A 19,035-nucleotide genomic window follows, 5' to 3' on the forward strand; every position below is an offset into this window, starting at 1 on the left:
AATAAACACAGGGTGATTTAGCAGTTTGTTTTTCAGACCTCTGCCCCTACTTTGGTTGTGTTGGGCAAGGTGCACAGAAAAATTGGAAGGATTTTGGGAATTCTGGATTTCAGACCTCCTTCACTGAAAGGCCTGTATTGGGGAAGCTGGATAAAAAGGTGGGACTGATTTAAGAACAGGCGCCCATCTTCCTTGAAGTCTGGGTTGGCAGAACAAAAAGGATTACCCAATTCATTTATAAGCCATAGTTTTCAGCGTCTACTGGGAAGTGATCTTTAATTTCAAATTTTAAAATAATTCACCCCATAGTGTTCTGCCAAATGGGAGAGTTTATTAAATTCATATTTTTAGTTAAATGGGCTAAGGATCTACACCCCCACCCCCAAAAATAAAGGGAAAGGATTTAAGACCAGCAGACTCCCCTCACCTTTTGGTTTCCCGGGGCTCAGTTTCACTTACACAGAAGCCTCTGTTTAAAGTTCAGGGAAGCCAGGGGCACTCTGGAAAGATGGGCAGGGGTCTGTTCACTCCACTCCCAAAGATGGCCTCGCGCTCTCCACCATAGGACCCAGTCAGCTTTGAGACTTTCCAATAAATAGCCAGCTCCACACAGATGCACTCTCGACAATCTCCTCTGGTGTTTCCTTACAGCTGTCTGTTTCAGCAGCTCTGTCTGTGAGTCTCTGTCCCATTGTTCCTTCCTCCTAGTGCAGTCCAGTACCCCTTATACAGCAGCAATGATGCCACCAATTTTTCAATCTTGGCAGAGTACCCTGTAATAATTCCCGCAATTAGGATTGGACAGTTACCCTTTTCTCTCCTCCCAATTTTATATCTTCAAAATCGCCTGGAAATTACCCAACAAATAAATAAATAAATACTTAAATAAATAATTAAAATAATAATAAAAAAAGGTAAATACATGCAATAAATCTGCCATATGGTTGCTGGAAAAAAGGCCTACATGATGATAGTCCTTTTAAATTAATTGTGAATCTTCATGTGCCAGTCTGCCTTCCAGCCATTTGTTTTCACTGAGTCAGCCTCTACCCAGAGTTCGTTTTTTTTTTTTTTTGTTTTTTTTTTTTTAAGCAATCTTTGTGTTGGGAGGTTGCTCTTCGAAGTTGTTGCCCCCATTTTCACACATTGGTCATGCTCCAGCCAAGGGGAACTTCTTCTGCAGTCAATGGCTTCAGATCCTACAGTTCTGGAGAACACTGAATTTCAACACCTTTACCAGGACCCTTTATTGCAGTTGGTAATTAGCTGGGGGATGTAAAATCCAAACTGGCGGAGGGGTGATTCCCTTGTGAAGTTTCTCACAACCAGCAAAAGGGTTTATCTTGGGCTGACATTTTTCCATGAAAACGGTGGCTTTTCAAATGTCACTGGTGTTTTGTATGTGAAACATAATATACATTGCTTTTTGTCAACCCGCACATGTCTTTTTCCCTGACATTTTTCTGTGAGCAGTGTTACATTTTCACATTTAAACTTTTGTTTTTGCACGCTCTTGTGCAAGCCGTTTTTGTGTTGCTGTTTAAAAATATTGTTTTCCATGTTGAAGGGATCTTTGATTACTCCATCTTTTGTGAATTTAAATGCTGCTTTTCCTTTGATAATGACAAGTAGGCCCCTTTTCTACCTGGCTCTTCTTTTTGTTAAAAGTAAAATTGAAACCCACAGGCCAAGCAGTTTTGCTCAGTGTTTAAAATCTTGCTGTTCATGTGAAAGACTTCTGTTTGGAGCTTTTCAATGCATCACAAACACTTCCGTCGCCAACGTGTGACAATGCAGCTGCCAACTATTCCATTGTAATTTGGGGCACATTCAGCCAAATATGACCTTTTGTAACCGTCCCCATCTCGCATCCTGGCACTTGCAGTTTTTCTTATAACTGTGTACCTAGAAGTTTTGTTTATGGTTTGTAAAACTTTTACAACACGGTTTTTACATTTCCTCATGTAATATGTATCATTATAAAATCGACAACAATAACAAGATAGTCGCATACATTTAATAACTAAAAAACCAAACAAAATAAAAACCAAGGATGCATACGAGTATTAAATTCACAAAATGTGCTTTATAGTCTTACCCGTCGTTTTGCAAAAATATTTCAGTTGATATTTCACGAACATATAAAAGATTGACTGGGGGGGTTAATAGTCACTTAATTTTAATTCAATAAAGGCTGCTACAGCGTTGTGAATATTGTCACCATACAGACATCTTTTCCAAAGATATTCCTCACTACACCAATGGACAGAGGGGAACAATTTTCCTAGATACCTCATCCTCATACCGTTGAGTGCTGAACAGTGCAGATTGGGATGTCGAGAGGTTTCCTCTATATCTTTATTCTTAGAAAACCTACACCCAGAATCTGATGCTGTGATCCTCTCCTCAAGAGGATTTCATTGGTTAGTAAAATATTCCCAAAAAATGTAAGGACTATTGATCTATGCAAATTATTGTAAAATCTTAATAGGACAGCAATGTTCCTCTTTTCTTGTGTTCATTGCTAAGGTGGCCCATTGATGGATAGCTGTGAAACTATCGTGTCAATCCAGTCTTTGTCAAATAGGCAATTTTTAACCTTTGTAGGAATAGCTATCAGAACTGGGCAAAATATTTTCACTTGACGCACAGAGCTGAGCAGTATAATTAATGGTTTTCCCTCTGAGATTTTGGTACATACAAATATTCAAGTCCTCATACAGGGAAGCAGAGACGGGTAAAACCATTATCTGTATAAAGTCAGTACCTTCCACTCTACCCGTGCTCTGATTGAAATTGGACCTAGCTCAAAACGTATGGCCGCAAGAGGAACAGAATTTGGTACCCCCAAAATCCTCATCCAAATCCTAGCCCCTGCCAAATCCAACCATGGAACTACATGGAAGTAAAGTTCCTGCCATATGTACATTTTGGAATTGCTGCCCCTTCATAGAACTTGGAACGTCAACATTTTCGATTTATCAATAGTTGGTTAAGCAGAAGAGCAGATTTTTGGTGGAGATTTTGTCTAACATTACAATAGCCAAGAGTAGCCGATATAGAGAAGCCCAAATATGTACCTAGAATTAACTGCACTTAAAGTGCTGTTCCTTAAAATGCCTCGTCTGACTGAAAGAGGTGCAGTGGAGAGGCTGCTTCACACATATGCAAACAATTTGAGGTCTCTGATTTATAAAAAAAGTGTGGGGTGGTGGCTGGTTTGACTTGTGAGTAGGTTATGACCCATGTTAACTTTTGATCTTAGGAGGTTCTGTGCTGAGCTTTGACCAAAACAAAGTTTTAGTTTGTGCAATTTCCTGCTAGGTGCAGACTTCATTTTTTTTTTTCCCTTGGCAAACGAGGCTCTCTGGAGCGGCTGAATTGCCAAGCGGTCACTAAAATCTTTTTTCATTCCATAGAAATAACATCTGAGACTGAGGACTTATGCAGTAAACTGGAAGATGAGAACAAAGAGACGATGATGCAGCAAGACCTCAATGGGCAGAATTTCCAGGAGTCAAATTCTGAGGTAACTTGCTCTCACTGGTGTACAATATTAAGAGTAGTTTGACTGACTCTTGTCCTTCACCTGTTCTGTAACTAATCAGTACCCTGCCTGAAGGTATCCGATTTTAAAAGTGACTTTTTAACGTGAAAGTGCTGTAGAATGACCTACTAAATTTGCCCAGGTGCAAAAAAATAGAATTTAGAGTAAGGATTAAGGTTCGGGTTACAATTACGAACCTAAGGAATAGGGTTAGGTGGGTGAGGGTTAATTAAGTATGAGGGTGGTATGTAGGGAGTGGGAGACAGTCCCCCTTACACGATAAACAATGAAAGGTGACTTGAGAATGTCCCAAAAGTCGATTGCTAAATACAAACCTTAATAGAGAGTAGACTTTGAGCAGACTCGCAAGACATCCTCATATTTGAACTTCAGCATTATAACATGGGCCCACTCTGTATTATAATGTGCTGGCCATACCTAAATTAACACACACTTTGGTTTTACTTTGAACTAAGCCTTTAGTCTGCGAGAGAAAAATGCCATTGTGACCCCACCCAGAATTTCAGAATGATGGACGAATATTAAACATTTGAATATATTGCCATTTATGGGACAACGCTTCATTGTACAGATCTTGTTAGGGTTGTACACATACTACATTCCTGCCCATTCTTCAGTAAGAAACCCACACAGATTAACCTTCGCTCATGTTAGAGTTCTTACAACCACTGATGTAACCCTGCGGAAGGTGGTTTGGGGGGCAGGGGGGTCACCCTTTTTAGCATAGAGTTCATACACTATGACTAACTCTTCCACTCCCTTCAGTGAGGAAATAGTAAGGCATGACCTGCCACAAAATATATCTGAGCGTCCGAAACATTGCTCATCCGCTAGCAGAGATGCAATCTACCACTCCCTTCATACATTTATTCACAACAACTTGCACTTCTTCTTTAAATGAGCTGCAGTGTTTTTTTCAGGAACATTACAACCTTCTTGGCGATGGGGCAAAATGTTGTTACTGTTTAGATCAAATATGCGTTCTGTAAGAACCCTCCTGTTTAGCAGCAGCCCTTAGTCTAGCTAATTTCTCAGTTGAAGCTTCCAGGGCAGGTCTTGCTCAATCCAAGATTCTATAGTTCTCGTTGATGAGACTGTCCTCTTCTTGCTTGACCTGCATGCTTCATAACCCACTTTAATAGTTGTAAGGAGGCCAATATTTTCTTTTTGGACCAGCGCGTCTTGGCCAGAGGCTAGCGTCTTGGCCAGAGGCTAGCGTCTTGGCCAGAGGCTAGCGTCTTGGCCAGAGGCTAGCGTCTTGGCCAGAGGCTAGCGTCTTGGCCAGAGGCTAGCGTCTTGGCCAGAGGCTAGCGTCTTGGCCAGAGGCTAGCGTCTTGGCCAGAGGCTAGCGTCTTGGCCAGAGGCTAGCGTCTTGGCCAGAGGCTAGCGTCTTGGCCAGAGGCTAGCGTCTTGGCCAGAGGCTAGCGTCTTGGCCAGAGGCTAGCGTCTTGGCCAGAGGCTAGCGTCTAGTTGACTTTAACCATTAGTGCCTAGAACTTTAACCTTATGGGGAATATGTTCTGACTTTGTTAGTGAATGCACAGTCTACTCCGCACTGGCAGATTTATAAAGGTCCAACCTGGGACTTGAGGTGTCTTTTGTACACGCACAAAATGGGATAAGTCAACGGTTGACTAAACATTCCTAAGGTCATCTGGTGGTGGTCACTAATCCTGATTATCGCAGTGGGCCTTCTCCAGCTTTCAGCTTAGTGGCTATCTTGATTGTTTTTTGCGCTTGAGTATAGAGCCCTATGAACATCGTAGGAAAGCTATCATTCAGAAATGTATAAAATAAATAAGGATCCCACCTGAGAGCACGTCGTGTGACCTTCAGTGTTCCTCTTTTTCAGGAAATGCAGATCCCACTTTCTCATCTGAGACTGGAGACCACCCCACCTTTTGATGAAGACTACAGCCTCTCCAAGTTGTTGTCTCGACTGGATTCGGGGATTTCACAGACTATGGAGGGTCCTGGCAGTCTGAGTCGCAGCGTGTCACATTCCAATATTGGGTCCAGTGATAAAAGGCTTTCTGGGGTTTCGTCTGTGGATTCTGCATTTTCCTCCAGAGGATCCCTTTCGCTGTCCTTTGAAAAGGACTCTTGTGGTATTGGTAAGTGATGCTGAATACAGCGTATACTGTACTAAGACGGACAATTCTAGTTTGCACTTGAATACAAGAAAAGTTATGTTTTCCCGCATTTTTTTTTTTTCTTCAAACGGTACCCTGCATTGCCTTGACGGATGCATTGCCTTGACGGATGCATTGCAGATGTTAAATCCCCCCAAAACCAAGCATTCCAAATGTAATGCGCCAATAAAGCAGGAGTCGGCTGTGTTATTATCCGACATTTTCTCTCCTGCCTTCAAGTGGAAGAAATGCACATTTGATTATCTGCCATGTGCGATTCCACAATGATGCCAGATAATCCACGCTTTTCCTGTACATTTTTGGCATTTGTCATTATTTATTCTAGTTTGCTTGATGGAAGTTATCCTTTGTATGCTGCCTACATGCATAAAGGGTCTGTTTAGTTTGCAAAGATGAATTGAGGAGCTGCTATAAGAGTGGAAAGTGCAAAAATTGTTTACCTACTAGAGGTCTGCAACCTATGGCTCTCCAGCTGTTTTGGGCTAACACTCCCATGAGCCCTAGAAGGCACAGTCACTGGTAAGTGCTCATGGGAGTTGTAGTTCAAACATCTGGAGAGCCAAACGTTGCAGGACTGTGAAATGGGTATGCATGCAGTGAGTGGGTTTAGAAATAAACTAGTGAATGTTATAATCGAAGCCTTCTGAATAAGCGACCTGGAGAGTTGGATATCCTTCACATTACTGAAATATAACCTCTTGAGTCCATACAATTCTCTTCCCAATTACCACATCACCACAGAGGATGAAGCACTGCAAAACCCAATAAAGTTCACTTTTGTATCGTGAGCACCCCCTAAACCATTTCTGACAATCTAAACGGGACGTTTTGTGAAACTAGCTCTACCCTATTTCAGTTCAGAAAAGGTCTAAAGCAAGTTATTATTGTTTTAAACCTTGTAACCTCCAACCTGAAATGCTCCCTTTCATTTCCTCGGACCTAAAAAACATTTTTATTTCTTGCAAGGATGTCGGAAAGCCAAGTGGGTGTGTTTATTATAAGAATAAATAACCCCTCCCTTTTTATTTATTATATACGGTTTATATTCTACCTCATTCATCTCTTGGGCAGTATGCAAAGTATGTCCTCCCACACACTGAATGCTGTCTGAATGGAACATAGAAAATTGTGTAATTTAGACATTGGAAGTGGGGCAGGTAATGGGGCCTGCTTCCTCATTGAGCATGGCCTTGCTGTTTTTTTGAAGCTCCGTTTCTTGAAGTCTGCTTACTTGTAATTTGGCAGGAGCAAGTGTCTGGAGGAATTCCAGTAAATGTTTAGATCTTTATCTGACCAATAAACATTTCCTATATTGGAAGCTCCGGAAAATGGCAATATGATGACCATTACAACTAGCTCGGTGCTGCATTGTCTCTATGGAATAATGTTAACTTTGCGTCTTTTCACTTTTTCTTCAGATACTGGTGCAACAGAACTCCAGAAGAAAAAGCTCACTGAGGCAATTTTGTCTGGAGACACTGGCAAATTGATGAAGATTCTGCAGCCCCAGGATGTTGATCTGGTAATTGATGGAAGCTCCAGCCTTCTACACTTGGCGGTTGAGGCCGGCCAGGAAGAATGTGTCAAATGGCTTCTCTTGTACAACGCAAACCCAAACCTGACTAACAAGAGGGGTGCCACACCTCTTCACGTGGCTGTGGAAAAGAAGCTCAAAAGCATTGTGGAGATCTTTTTGGGAAGGAAAATAAATGTCAATGCAAAGGATGAAGACCAGTGGACGTCTCTGCACTTTGCAGCACAAAATGGAGACGAATCCAGCACCCGCTTGCTTATTGATAAGAATGCATCTGTGGATGAAGTGGACTTTGATGGCAGGACGCCCATGCATGTAGCGTGCCAGCATGGACAGGAGAACGTAGTGCGTGTACTGTTGAGAAGAGGAGTTAATATTACAGTGAAAGCAAAGGATGACTGGGTGCCTTTGCATTATGCCGCTTGGCAAGGCCACCTGCCCATTGTAAAACTCCTCACTAAGCAGCACATTGTAAACCGGGACAGCTTGAATATGCAGACCGTGGACGGAAAATCCCCTCTTCACTTGGCAGCTCAAAGGGGGCACTACCGAGTTGCCCGCACATTGGTCCAGCTGCATTGCGACATCAACATTCGCAGTGTACAGTTTAAGACTCCACTTCATGTGGCTGCCGAAACGGGTCACACCAGCACCGCCAGGCTTTTGCTTCACCATGGTGCAGACATTCAAGCGGCAACGGCAATTGGCCACACTGCACTATTCTTGGCCACTCATAATGGGCACAAAACGACTGTTAAGCTACTGCTTGAGGAAATGACTAGTATCCTTGCTCCATCAGAGAGGGTCTTCTCCGAAGATGATCTTGGGAGCTCAGAAAGTGTCAACCTTTTTGAATTCGGTTCAAACAACTCTCTTCACAGTAGCACCGGCTCGTTGTCCACTCTCAACAGCAGCTCACTTTAGCGATGGCTAAGTTTTGTAAAGCTGAGAAGAAAAATCCTCGATTACTGAGATACAAACACTAAATTGCCATTGAAAGTGCAACGGATGCAATTTGTCAGGGGAAAACGAACTTGGCGTCAGCTTCTCTGGAGGATTGAATGTTTGCCGTTTAAGAATGTTACCTTATCACGTATGGCAATTCTAGAGTAAACCTATATTGTGGGTTTAACGTAGCACTTGTCGAAGTATAGTAAGCAAATGTGTAAGGCGGTGTAAAAGCAAGGACAATGTTTTGCTCATTGTGCTCTCTCCCTGCATGGAATCCCACCGTACTGCCCAAACATGTTTCACTTTTTTAACACGCTTATTTGTTTCCCAGACTAATAGTTGGTAGAGGGTGGATACTCGTACATAAACAGTGTTCCTTGCAATAGTTGTTAGATGGCTTTCCTGCTATAGGTCCGGGTGTACTGTTGAAGCCCTGTGAAGTTTCTATAGTGTATTAAGATGCAACCCCTAATGCACTGTCTCTTTGAGTAAAACCCAGAAGTGCAGCAGCCTAAAAAGCCTTACTTAACCTTTAAAATGCCTGTTCTAATTCGAGGGTGCGTCGAAGGGGCAGCAAGTCCTTTGCTCCACACCAGGTCTGCAGAAGCCTGGTTACAACTAGTTGTGTCTGTGCTATGGGCACTCCTAAGGTTAGGCATATGCATATTTCAATGAAACCAGGAGTAGATTCTCAATGGATTAACACAAGCAAAGGTCTGCTGTTGGTCCAGGATACTGCTTCCATACCTGTCTTTTGCCATCATTTTTTCACACTGAGGTTATTGGTATATTTCAGCAGTGGCCTGGAACCTTGATCAATGTACATTGACAATGGTGTGATCAGTTTTATTTGATCATTTCATCTGCTTAATAAAGCGGCCATGATTGTGCCCTCCAAAAACCTTTTTTTTTACCGTCTAGTCGCTCTGTGGGTCCACCATCTTCACAGCACTTCAGTCCTCTGTACCGCAGGTCACTATGAGCCATGTGTGTCCGGTTCAGAAATGTATTCATGTGGCGAAGGCAGTGATTTCAAATCGCCTAAATGTTGGGGTTAAAAGATGGCCCAATTATAGGAGTGTTTTGGTCACAGATCACCTGGTGTATTAGAATATGAGCATGAGGCTACATTTCACTACGTTTTCTTTAATACTGACCCTGTACTATCACCCCTTCCGATTTATCACTCCACAATTAATACTTTCAATCTCTCTTCTCTTAACCGCACTTGCTCTAATCACACACGCCTATTCAAACTCCCCACAATGTCCCGTTGCTCACACTGTACACCAGAAACTTCACACTTCCCCAACACAGTTGCGCAGGGACACATCTACACTAATTCATGATTCCAAAGATTCTTTAGCCATGTTCATTCTCAATACTGATTGAGTGTGCCATCACGGGTGCCGACACAACGCCATGTGGATATGTTGTGTCCACCACAGGCTCACTTGAGAGTATGTTTGCTTCCTTTTAGGGTTCAATGCTAGCCTTCATTGCAAAATGAGCTCTTAGGCCCTGGGACAGGGCTGGAACCCCTGTTCATGTGCTCGCTGTATGTGCACCCTACACAACACGGAGTCAGGATGGCAAACCCTGTCACGGCCCCTTGCCTCATTGTGGAGTGCCCCAGTAAACCATTGAAAGGTTTGGGATGAAGATAGATTTTCCTTGAGTTCTTCTATAGCTAGAACAGTTTTGGCTTCTCGTGGGGTAACCAATCCCTGCCTCCTTCAGGGTAATGCCAATCCATTGGGATTTGTGGAATCATTTTCTCGGTTTAGGCCTTGTGCTTTCACAAGGGTACAGTTAAGCTGACCTTTATGCAAAGGCTTTTTGTGGTTGGCTGATAACTCGCAACCTATTCCTCTAGATTAAGAGTGAAAGAAAATGAATTGCCACGGGAGACCGTTCTCTGGATTAGTGCCAGCGCTATAGCTCTAGTGTGCATATATACCAGAATACTTGTCTGCTAACTTATTTCATTTTTCTTGATACTTGATTTGGTTGCCCCATTCATACTAAGTTGATATTTTTGCAAAATACAACTGGTTGCCGTAAGAGAATGTTGCCTGCCAGAGAACTATCTTGCTACAGGGATAGAAGCGCATCACCAACCCCAATGTTTTACTACTAGACTTTAACACATAATCGCACAGTGCCGCTTTAGGGAGCAACATGATGGGTCTTCATTAGTTCCAAGTGCTCTACGAAATGGTACCCGTTTTTGAAACTGACATATGTAAGTCTTCTTTACAAACCAATCGACTAATGCTGAAGCGAAAATAAATTTGCGTCAGTTTTGTTTGTTGTATTCCGGCAACCACTCGCTCTCAATTCTCATGTAGAAGTGCCTAACATAATCTTGTCCTATGTTGCTATATGTCCATGATGCATTCCCTTGTACGATCTGTGGAAGACCACGGTGGACAGAGCCGCACTTTGACAAGGTGAAGGAGATATGCTGCCCATGCCATCCCCACAAATGCCCAACTACCACTGTGGTTTAAGCAGGACAGTTTGTGGACCATAGTCTCAGTGAAACCCAAAATAAGATGAATTGTGATACAGGATGCCTACGATTATACTGTGTATATAATATTTCCGCTAGATGCCTTTATACTGTAAATCTCTTTATGCCGGTTGCATGTATATACTACACGTCTGTATAATTTATATGTACATATATATTTATGTATTTTATTACAGATAATGCTGTGAAGAAATGCTTTTACTGTGTATGTTTTAATACACTAGTTTAAGTTCAGTTGTGGTGATTTTTATCCATACAGTGTCTCGAGATCTATTGATATTATGAATTGCATGAATCTTTTAATAAAAGATAAATATGTAGCTTACGGATAAATTCTTTTTATATGGAAGGGAACCGGATTCGCAATGTGTAATGGTTTGTGCTTTTTTACTGAACCTTTTGCTGTGGTGCATAGGTGGTGCCAAAACTAATGGTACAGAGCGTGGAGAGGAGAAAACTACATCCGTGAATAACTGAAGTGCTTTGGCTGTCCGCCTACCTTCTTCACACTATTGGACAGCTGATTTGTTACACTTGCAGCTCACTTCTTGAAATATGTTGTGCGTTTCATATTGGCTGTAGTGGTTTCCCTCCTTCCACAAATAGATCAGCAGCTGTCTCATGTTTTCATTGTGAATGGCATGCTTAGTTTGCAATTTTTCTTTCTAAGCCGCCATCCTTTGTGCACCTTGCAAAGTGTGATTTGAACACCAGTTAATGATTCGACCTATTTAGGGTTTGTTTTTGTGTAAAGAAGACTAGATTTTGACTAGACTGAGTATGAAAGCCGTTGCCCTGAAGATCAAATCAATGTACAGTGAGAGCTTTGTTGTCCAACATCAATTGGACCGTAATGATGCTGTGTAAGTAAATCTGGTGGATAAAGAGTGCCTGTTATCTGAGGAACGGGGGAGCTGATTGATAGGGTAAAAATGCCAGACAACAAAGCTTCCTGGCTCGATTTACCTGAACTTTCCATTCGATCATACAGCATGGAAACTTTTATCCAGACACATCCTATTACTGACAATGGGAGATGCCAGATAATGCAGTGTGCTTTTTTAAGTTTTATTTAGTGCATTTGGTTATACAAAACCTTTAGCACATGAAAAAAGCCGATCAGATCAGCAAACTTCACGTTTAACAATTGTTAAAATAGGAGTATAATATTAAAACGTATTACAAAACCAATCTTTAAATCACAATTCATTATCTATAAAAAATGCAATTGTTAAACGATCATGAATTGGATGCAAAAGTACATAGAATAAGACTAACCCCTCGCCAAACAGAGTTGCTCTGTGAAACCAAATTGGATTGGTGCTTTCTTCCATACGTGAAAGGCGGCAGCTGCGGTTACGCTTGATTCAGCACCATGAAGTCCACTCCAGAATTGGTTGGTCTCAATAAAATCAATAGAAGGTACAATCGATATATAGTCCTGCAAATAAACATTGCAATACAGGCATGCAGTTAGGATGTGACGCATGGTTTCAACCACTATTTTACAGAGACGGCATTTACGGTCATCATATGTAATTCCAGACCAACTACCAATCTGCTCCAAAGTAGGGAGGATGTTAAAACTCATACAGGTGGCAAATCTTTCAAATTGCCCACTAGAAGTCCTAGTGAGATATTTACATAGTGAATTAGGGAAGAAGCCTTGGAAGCTATATTCTTTCTAATGTTTCTTACCATGCAACGCATTCAAACTGTTATTCACATCCCATGTCCTAGTTTTCTCTTTTTAATATGGCCGATGCATTAGGAAGGGTAATCGAGTAAGTCATTATCAATATGAGAAGCAACTGCGTCCCATAGTTCTGCAAGAAAATGATCGGTTTGTTCAGAATTGTATTGTCTTGCAATCAGTCCAAGTAACAGATCAGGATTCAAAAGAGAAGGTAGAGACAACACAAAATTGCAGCATAACAGCCAGTGGGGATCTCAAGGACGATAGCCCAAGTTCAAATATTAGTGCTTCATCTGGGACTGATGAACGAACTCCCAGTATGGAGCGAAAGAGTTTGCCCTCTAATCTATCATTCCACCTCATTTTTATTTCAGGGAGCACCACAAGACCGTACAGAGTTCCAGATACGCTACTTGTCCTATAAATATTGAGTCCCTCAACATTGTGTCCACCCTTAATAGCAATACATTTTTTCCTAAGCAACCATTTCCTTAGAACTCTGGAAACAACGGTATTGCCATAATAATTGCATGCAGGACTTGATTGACAAGTTTAAACCACGTATAGGGGTTTATGGTCGAGCTTCCAGGTGTAACCTGTTTTTTTGGACCTACCTCCGATGATTAAAATGTGTGCCTTTGAAATGTTATTACGAAGGCATTTATGTTTGGTATAGGCTGCCAGGGCATCTATTGAATGCTGTAGGCCAATGGGCATGTAATCCAACAAGACAGTGTCATCCACATAACGCATCCATGCTATTGGTTCACACCCATTTGAGGTAGGAAAGTTGTGAGCAGCGTTGATGGCTACATTCAGATCTCATATGTAAAGTTAAAAAGCAGGGGTGCTAACGAGCACCCCTGCTTTAGTCCCACATTGGTTGCCACTGATTTGGTGATCAAACCCTCACTATTTAGGCGTACCACCACTGATGTGTCTGACAAAAGTGCCTTTAGTAAATAAAGCAGACCGGGGTCAATTCCCCAATGGGTTAATTTACCCCATAAGAGGGCGTGGGAGACCGAATCAAAGGCTTTGAGAAGTCCACAAAACAAAGGTAAAGCTTGCTAGGAAAATGGCCTGCGGTGTTAGACATAGCGCAATCAAGTGCACAGATGTGCTGTGGCTTTTCTGAAATCCCTTCTGCTGCTTTTGAACCGGACCTCTTTTCGAGGCCCAGGAGCCGAGATGTTTTAACAGTAACGAGGCAAGTATCTTTTGACCAGAATCCATCATGGCAAGTAATCTATAGTTGGTGCGGTCATCCCCACTCCCTTCCTTTCTTAAAGACTGGTAGAAGGATGGATTCCCACCAACTAGATGATATAATCCCTTTAGTCATGATGTCCAGGAAAAGGTGTTTCAATATATACGCCCAAAAGATGGGATTGGCCTTAATCACAGCATTGGAAATGCGATAAGGGCCTGGAGCTCTAGAATTCTTCAATTTCTTTATGATAACATACAGATATGTAGCATCAAAATCTAAAGCACTCTTCAGAAGTGGAGGATGTGCTCTCAGCTGTCGCACTCACAGGGTCATACTATTCCAAAATAGCTTTAGTCCATATGGATTCTGGTATAACATTCTGAAGATCTAGCCCTAATGTGAAGTTTTAAGTCATGGCCCACATATTTTATTCTCATTACTCCTTACTCCTATGTCCCGTCCCCTTTCCTCCATACATGTGGGACATTCCGTCCTTCGGGACGGGACCGGAGCACTTTTATTGATTTATACGTGGGGCCACCGCACATGGCCGTAACCCCGCCCCGTGCATCGCCCTTCAGTCCTTTAATTTGCACGGTCGGGCTGGACGCACTAGCATCAGCTGGAATGTTGTTCTTCTATTCCCTTTGTCCTTCCTGCTCCGTTTCCGCGGTCATCTAGTCCTCCGTCTCTACCAGAGCATCTGGGATTTGTATCCTGTGAATGCCGTTTCGTGAGGGCGAATCCCCACTCTTTTCCTGGAGTGTCTAGGCCCGGAACATCCTTGGGACTTGTGTTTTTATTGTGACTCCCCATCTGTCCGGGCACTCCAGTGGCGTCTTCGGTGGGAGGTGTTTCAACGTGTTCCTCCACCGCATTTGCAGCTCTTCATCGACGAAAAAAGAAACGCCCGCTAAGTTCTTTACTTTTTAGGACGGCCGGCCAGGGGACTCCTTCCCGGGATCTACCACCACCGGGAGGGGCTCAAGTAGCTCTTCTACCAGGGTTATCTCGGAGGTGTCCCGCAAGGGGCCTAATGGGCGCACTGGAGCTTCGTCTGAGGATCCCCACAGTGGGCCTGCCAAAACCGACTTTCCTCCGAGGTTCGCCGTTTGGGGGCTAAAGTTCAATCCTGTTCTTCTGTGGCTCTCGTTACCGGTGTTAGCCCTGAGGTCTACATTTCTGGAGCTTTCCATACTGATTTGTGTTTTTTTTTTTTTCCCTGGGAGCTAAACGTCCCGAGGTAAAACCAAAGGTTCATCTTATTGGGGCTAAATCCAATACCGACAAAACAGAGAAAAACCTCTTTCAGGGTCCTGCAAGTGAGGTACATTCCTCAACCTTACCACGCTCAGGGTTGTGATGGTACCGGTTCTGTCGAGGGGGCAAAGGAGGTGGTCACGCACCACAGGCATTTGAGTACCGGCTCTGCTGAGGTTCCTTCACTGGAGGCTAATTCTGTGGCAGTCCCTAAGGTGTCCAGTAAACACCCTAGATCTGTCAGTACCGGCTGGGCCGAGGGTCCTTGTTTCAAGGCTAAAATGTCACATGACCCCTGACTCCCCTCAGGAGACCACTACCTCACTTTCACCTGTGATGCAGTTCACCTCTGGTGTTGACAAAATTGTGGCTCAACCTCTGAGGTCCACAGCAGCCATTTTAACTACCTCTTACACAGACGTTCACTAAGGCTGGTGCTAAGAGCATTCCTTTGGGGCTGAGCAGTTTTTTTTTCACACCATGTGGAGAACAAGTACCCGTTCCGCTCTTCTGTCGATTGGCGTGCTCGGGCACCGCTGCCTCGTACAGTCTTTTTTTCCCTCCTGGTTCTGCACTCCTGATCAATGTGGATCCAGCCGGTGGTGGGCCTTCCTGGCAACCATGCTCATTACGTTCATGGGGGTATGCCCCTCACGAGCGGCCTCCACCCACTTCAGCGCCTAGACCTTCATCCTAGGAATGCGTTTTTTGGAAAATTTCTCATACTTTAAGGGACTTTTTTAGGGAAATATAGCCTGGACCTCCTATACCGCCTCCTGTCCTGGCTGTTCCTACGCAGGTCCCGGTGGTGCCACCTCCTCCACCACTTCATCATCTGCCTCCGCTTTCCCCGATAGAAAAAACATTGGCTGCGCCGGATAACACTTTAAAACCTGAGGCGTCACATGCAGTGGATTAGTCTTCTGTTCCCACTTAGCTGGATGAGGGCCCAGCGGACTAGGGCAGCGATGAACAGCCCTGCTCTATTAGAGCATCTCATGACCGTGTGCTGGATATGATGGCTTTGCTTGACATTCCAGTGCCGAGGCGCCCCCCCCCCCTCCGCCGGAGGCAGTTCTTTCAGGAGCCTTCACTCTATCACCTCAGGAGCACACCGGCCTGTTCCTCCAGAAGGACGTCTTGGCGGAGGCCCGTAAGGTCTGGGAAAAAACCCCACACCAGGCAGCATCTCAACAAGAGGATTGATGCTCGATGCAAGCTTCATTGCTCAGAAGATACAGCCTTTTCGGCTTGTCCGCTCCCATCGTCAACTGTAGTGGCAGCAGCCACCCTCCAGTCCAAGCTGGCCTCTGCATCCTCCACTGCGGCGGTCCAAATCCTCTCCAAAGAAGACACACTTCTCGACGCCATTGGCAAGAAAGTCTTTTCCAATTCGCTGCTCCAACTTCGACAGTCTAAAACCCAGCTAATTCTGGCTGCAGCCAATGTTAAGCTGTGGAGGGAGCCAGCTGATTTCCAGGAGTGTGTTCCTGCGGATAGGCTAGACAACTTCAAAGCCGGTTTGTTGGACGCCAGAGTGTTGTCACAGGATCTACTGGATGCTGCCGCACACCACGTAGATACCTCCGCTCGAGACCTTATAGTCGGGATTGGCATCTCTCATCAAGCGTGGCTCCATGCGACGAAGTTCTCAAAGGAAGTGCAGGACAAAGTGCTGGACCTTCATTTTGATGGTGAAGAGTTCCATTCCTCCACAGATGAACTTGCGAAGATTAAGGCGATTACCCAGACTTGGCGGTTTATCGGTCCTGGCGAAAGCTCCAACTAAGGCCCCTTATACACAGAGGTCAGGGTCCCAAACTCTGTCCTTCTCTGGGTTCTGGGGGTTTCAGGATTGGCCTGCATGCCAATCTGAAGCTCCGGTTGGCGGGCCCTGCGTAAGCAACAACAGCAAGGTGGGCGGTTTGTCCTCTCACCCATCAGCCTCCTCTCCAGGGACAGGCAGTCTCCCTGCCGACATCATCCAAATTATATTTTTTATCAGTCGAACGAGACTCCGGTGGGAGGACAAATCTCATCTGGATGTGTGGCAGACCATCACCGAAGACTGGTGGGTTTTGTCCATCGCTCGGGCGGGCTTCTGCTTGCCCTTCCCCCTTATCCCACCCTTCAACCCTCCCTTCCAGCAAACCGGGTCGCCCTCCCTCAGAGCCGAGGTACAGAAACTTCTAGACCTCAGAGTGGTGGAGCCTGTTCCCCTCAGGGAGCAGGGGAAGGCTACTACTCCGTATGTTCACGGTGCCCAAACCCAACCAGGCTGGCCTGCTCAATCTTGCCGAATTTAATCTCTCTTCCCCAAGAGAAATTCAAGATGATCATGCCCTGCCAACTGAAGTCCTCTCTTCGATAGGGTGATTGGCTCAGTGTAGTAGACCTCCAGGATGCATACATGCATTCTGATTTGGAGCCCGCATCGGAAATATCTGCGGTTCTCCGTGGGAGCGGAACACTCTGGTTTCGAGTGCTCCCTTTTGATCTCAGCTCAGCACTTCGTATCTTTACGAAGATGTTGGTTATCGCAGCATTCCTTAGACTGCAGGCGGTTCATGTATATCCATACTTGGACTATTGGCTTCTGCACAGTCCTTGCCCACAGGTGGCTACTACCAGTCCCTCATACTCTTACGTCCCGTCCCCTTTCCTCCATACTTGTGGGACACCTCCCCGTCCTGTCGGACGGGACCGGAGCACTTTGTAAAAAGCATCCACATTTTTCCAAAAATGTGTCCCTCTTTCCTATGCAGGGCCTGGCACGTGGCCATAACCCCACCCACCTTGGCTCTGCCCCGCGCATCGCCCATCACTCCTTTTCTCCGCACGATCGGGGCTGGACGCACTTGCATCCTCGGAAGATTTTCTTCCCTGTTTTCCTCTCTGGCTCTCATTTACTAGTCTATGTCTTTTAAATTAGATTTTCCAGACTGTTCATCGTGTCACTGTCGCTTCGCGAGGGCGGACCCCCATCCTCTTTGTTTAGTGTGTTTGGGTCCGGATCACCGTTGGGACTCCTGTTTTTACTGTGACTCCCTTTCGGTCCGGGCACTTCAACGTCGGTGGGAGGAGGTGTTCCGACAAACTCCTCCTTATCATTTTCAGGCATTCATCGACAAGAAGATACGCTCGGTAAGTTCTTTTACTTTTCAGAGCACCCCGACCGGGGGATACCTTCCCAGGTTCCCCTCGGGCCGGGAGGGGCGTTGATCGCTCTGTTACTGGGGTTCGCCCTGAGGTGCCTGTCGGGCCTAATAATTTTACCAGAGTTTTCTCTGAGGGTCTCCATAAGGGGCCTGTGTACACCGGAGTACGCTCTGAGGCCCCTCCTGTGGGGGCTGTTTGTAGGTTTAGGTAGAAATGACCAAATGCTCTAAAAGTTCGAACCTTTGGTGGTAGCATTAAAAAAAAAAAAAAAAACGGGGGCTGCGGGTGTGTTTCCCCCGCATCGCCCCACTCACTATACTTTATGGTATAGTGAGCGGGGGCTGGGAGGGGACATCCCACAGCCTTCTGTTAAAAAAAAAAAAGAAAAGGACCCTGCAGCGCTCGTTACCTTTCACAGAAGTGAAAGGGAACGGGCACTGCAGGGAACCAGCGTGAAGATGAAGGTAAGTGGGTTTAGTTTATGTTGGGGGTGGGGTGTTGGTGGGTGTGTATGTGTGTGTGTGTGTGTGTGTGTGTGTGAGAGAGAGAATGTATGTGTTTTCGCAAATTATTGCAGCTGTACTGTCCGAAAACAAAGTGTTCAAACTTTTGGTTCTTCGAACACTTTGGTTTCGGTCATTTCAGCCGCGATAATTTATGCTTCGGTCAAATCACGTGGATTCCTGTTTGTAGGCCCAGTTCTGAGTCGTGGGGTACCAGAGCTTGCTCTGAGGCCTCTCTTTCGGCTTCCCTCAAAAACAAAACCGGGGTGCGCCCCGAGGCCTTGGCTGGGCTTGTGGTTACCGAACAGATGTTCGAGGCCCCTGCCGATAAGTCTATTACCGGGCCTAGGTAGGAGGTCCCTCGTACAGAGGCTAAGGCTACCAACAGTTCTGAGGGGCCGGGCAAGGCCCTGTCGGTGAAAACGGTTGCTCACCGTTCTCGCTCTTGTGGTGACACCAGAT

At 44.8% G+C, this 19,035-nt stretch overlaps 1 protein-coding gene across 1 annotated transcript in view; it reads left to right on the top strand.

The window, feature by feature from the left end:
- Positions 1 to 11,067, top strand: part of RIPK4 (receptor interacting serine/threonine kinase 4) — a 116,433-nt gene extending 105,366 nt beyond the window's left edge. The window contains exons 6-8 of the mRNA XM_069636036.1: positions 3,420 to 3,529; positions 5,421 to 5,682; positions 7,140 to 11,067. Of these exons, the coding sequence (XP_069492137.1) occupies positions 3,420 to 3,529; positions 5,421 to 5,682; positions 7,140 to 8,179 (1,412 nt within the window). The 3' untranslated portion in view covers positions 8,180 to 11,067. The remainder of the gene's footprint in view (positions 1 to 3,419; positions 3,530 to 5,420; positions 5,683 to 7,139) is intronic.
- The last annotated feature ends 7,968 nt before the right edge of the window (positions 11,068 to 19,035 follow it).

This window comes from Ambystoma mexicanum, chromosome 7p (assembly GCF_040938575.1).
Source record: "Ambystoma mexicanum isolate Mex_15411 chromosome 7p, UKY_AmexF1_1, whole genome shotgun sequence".
NCBI lineage: Eukaryota > Metazoa > Chordata > Amphibia > Caudata > Ambystomatidae > Ambystoma > Ambystoma mexicanum.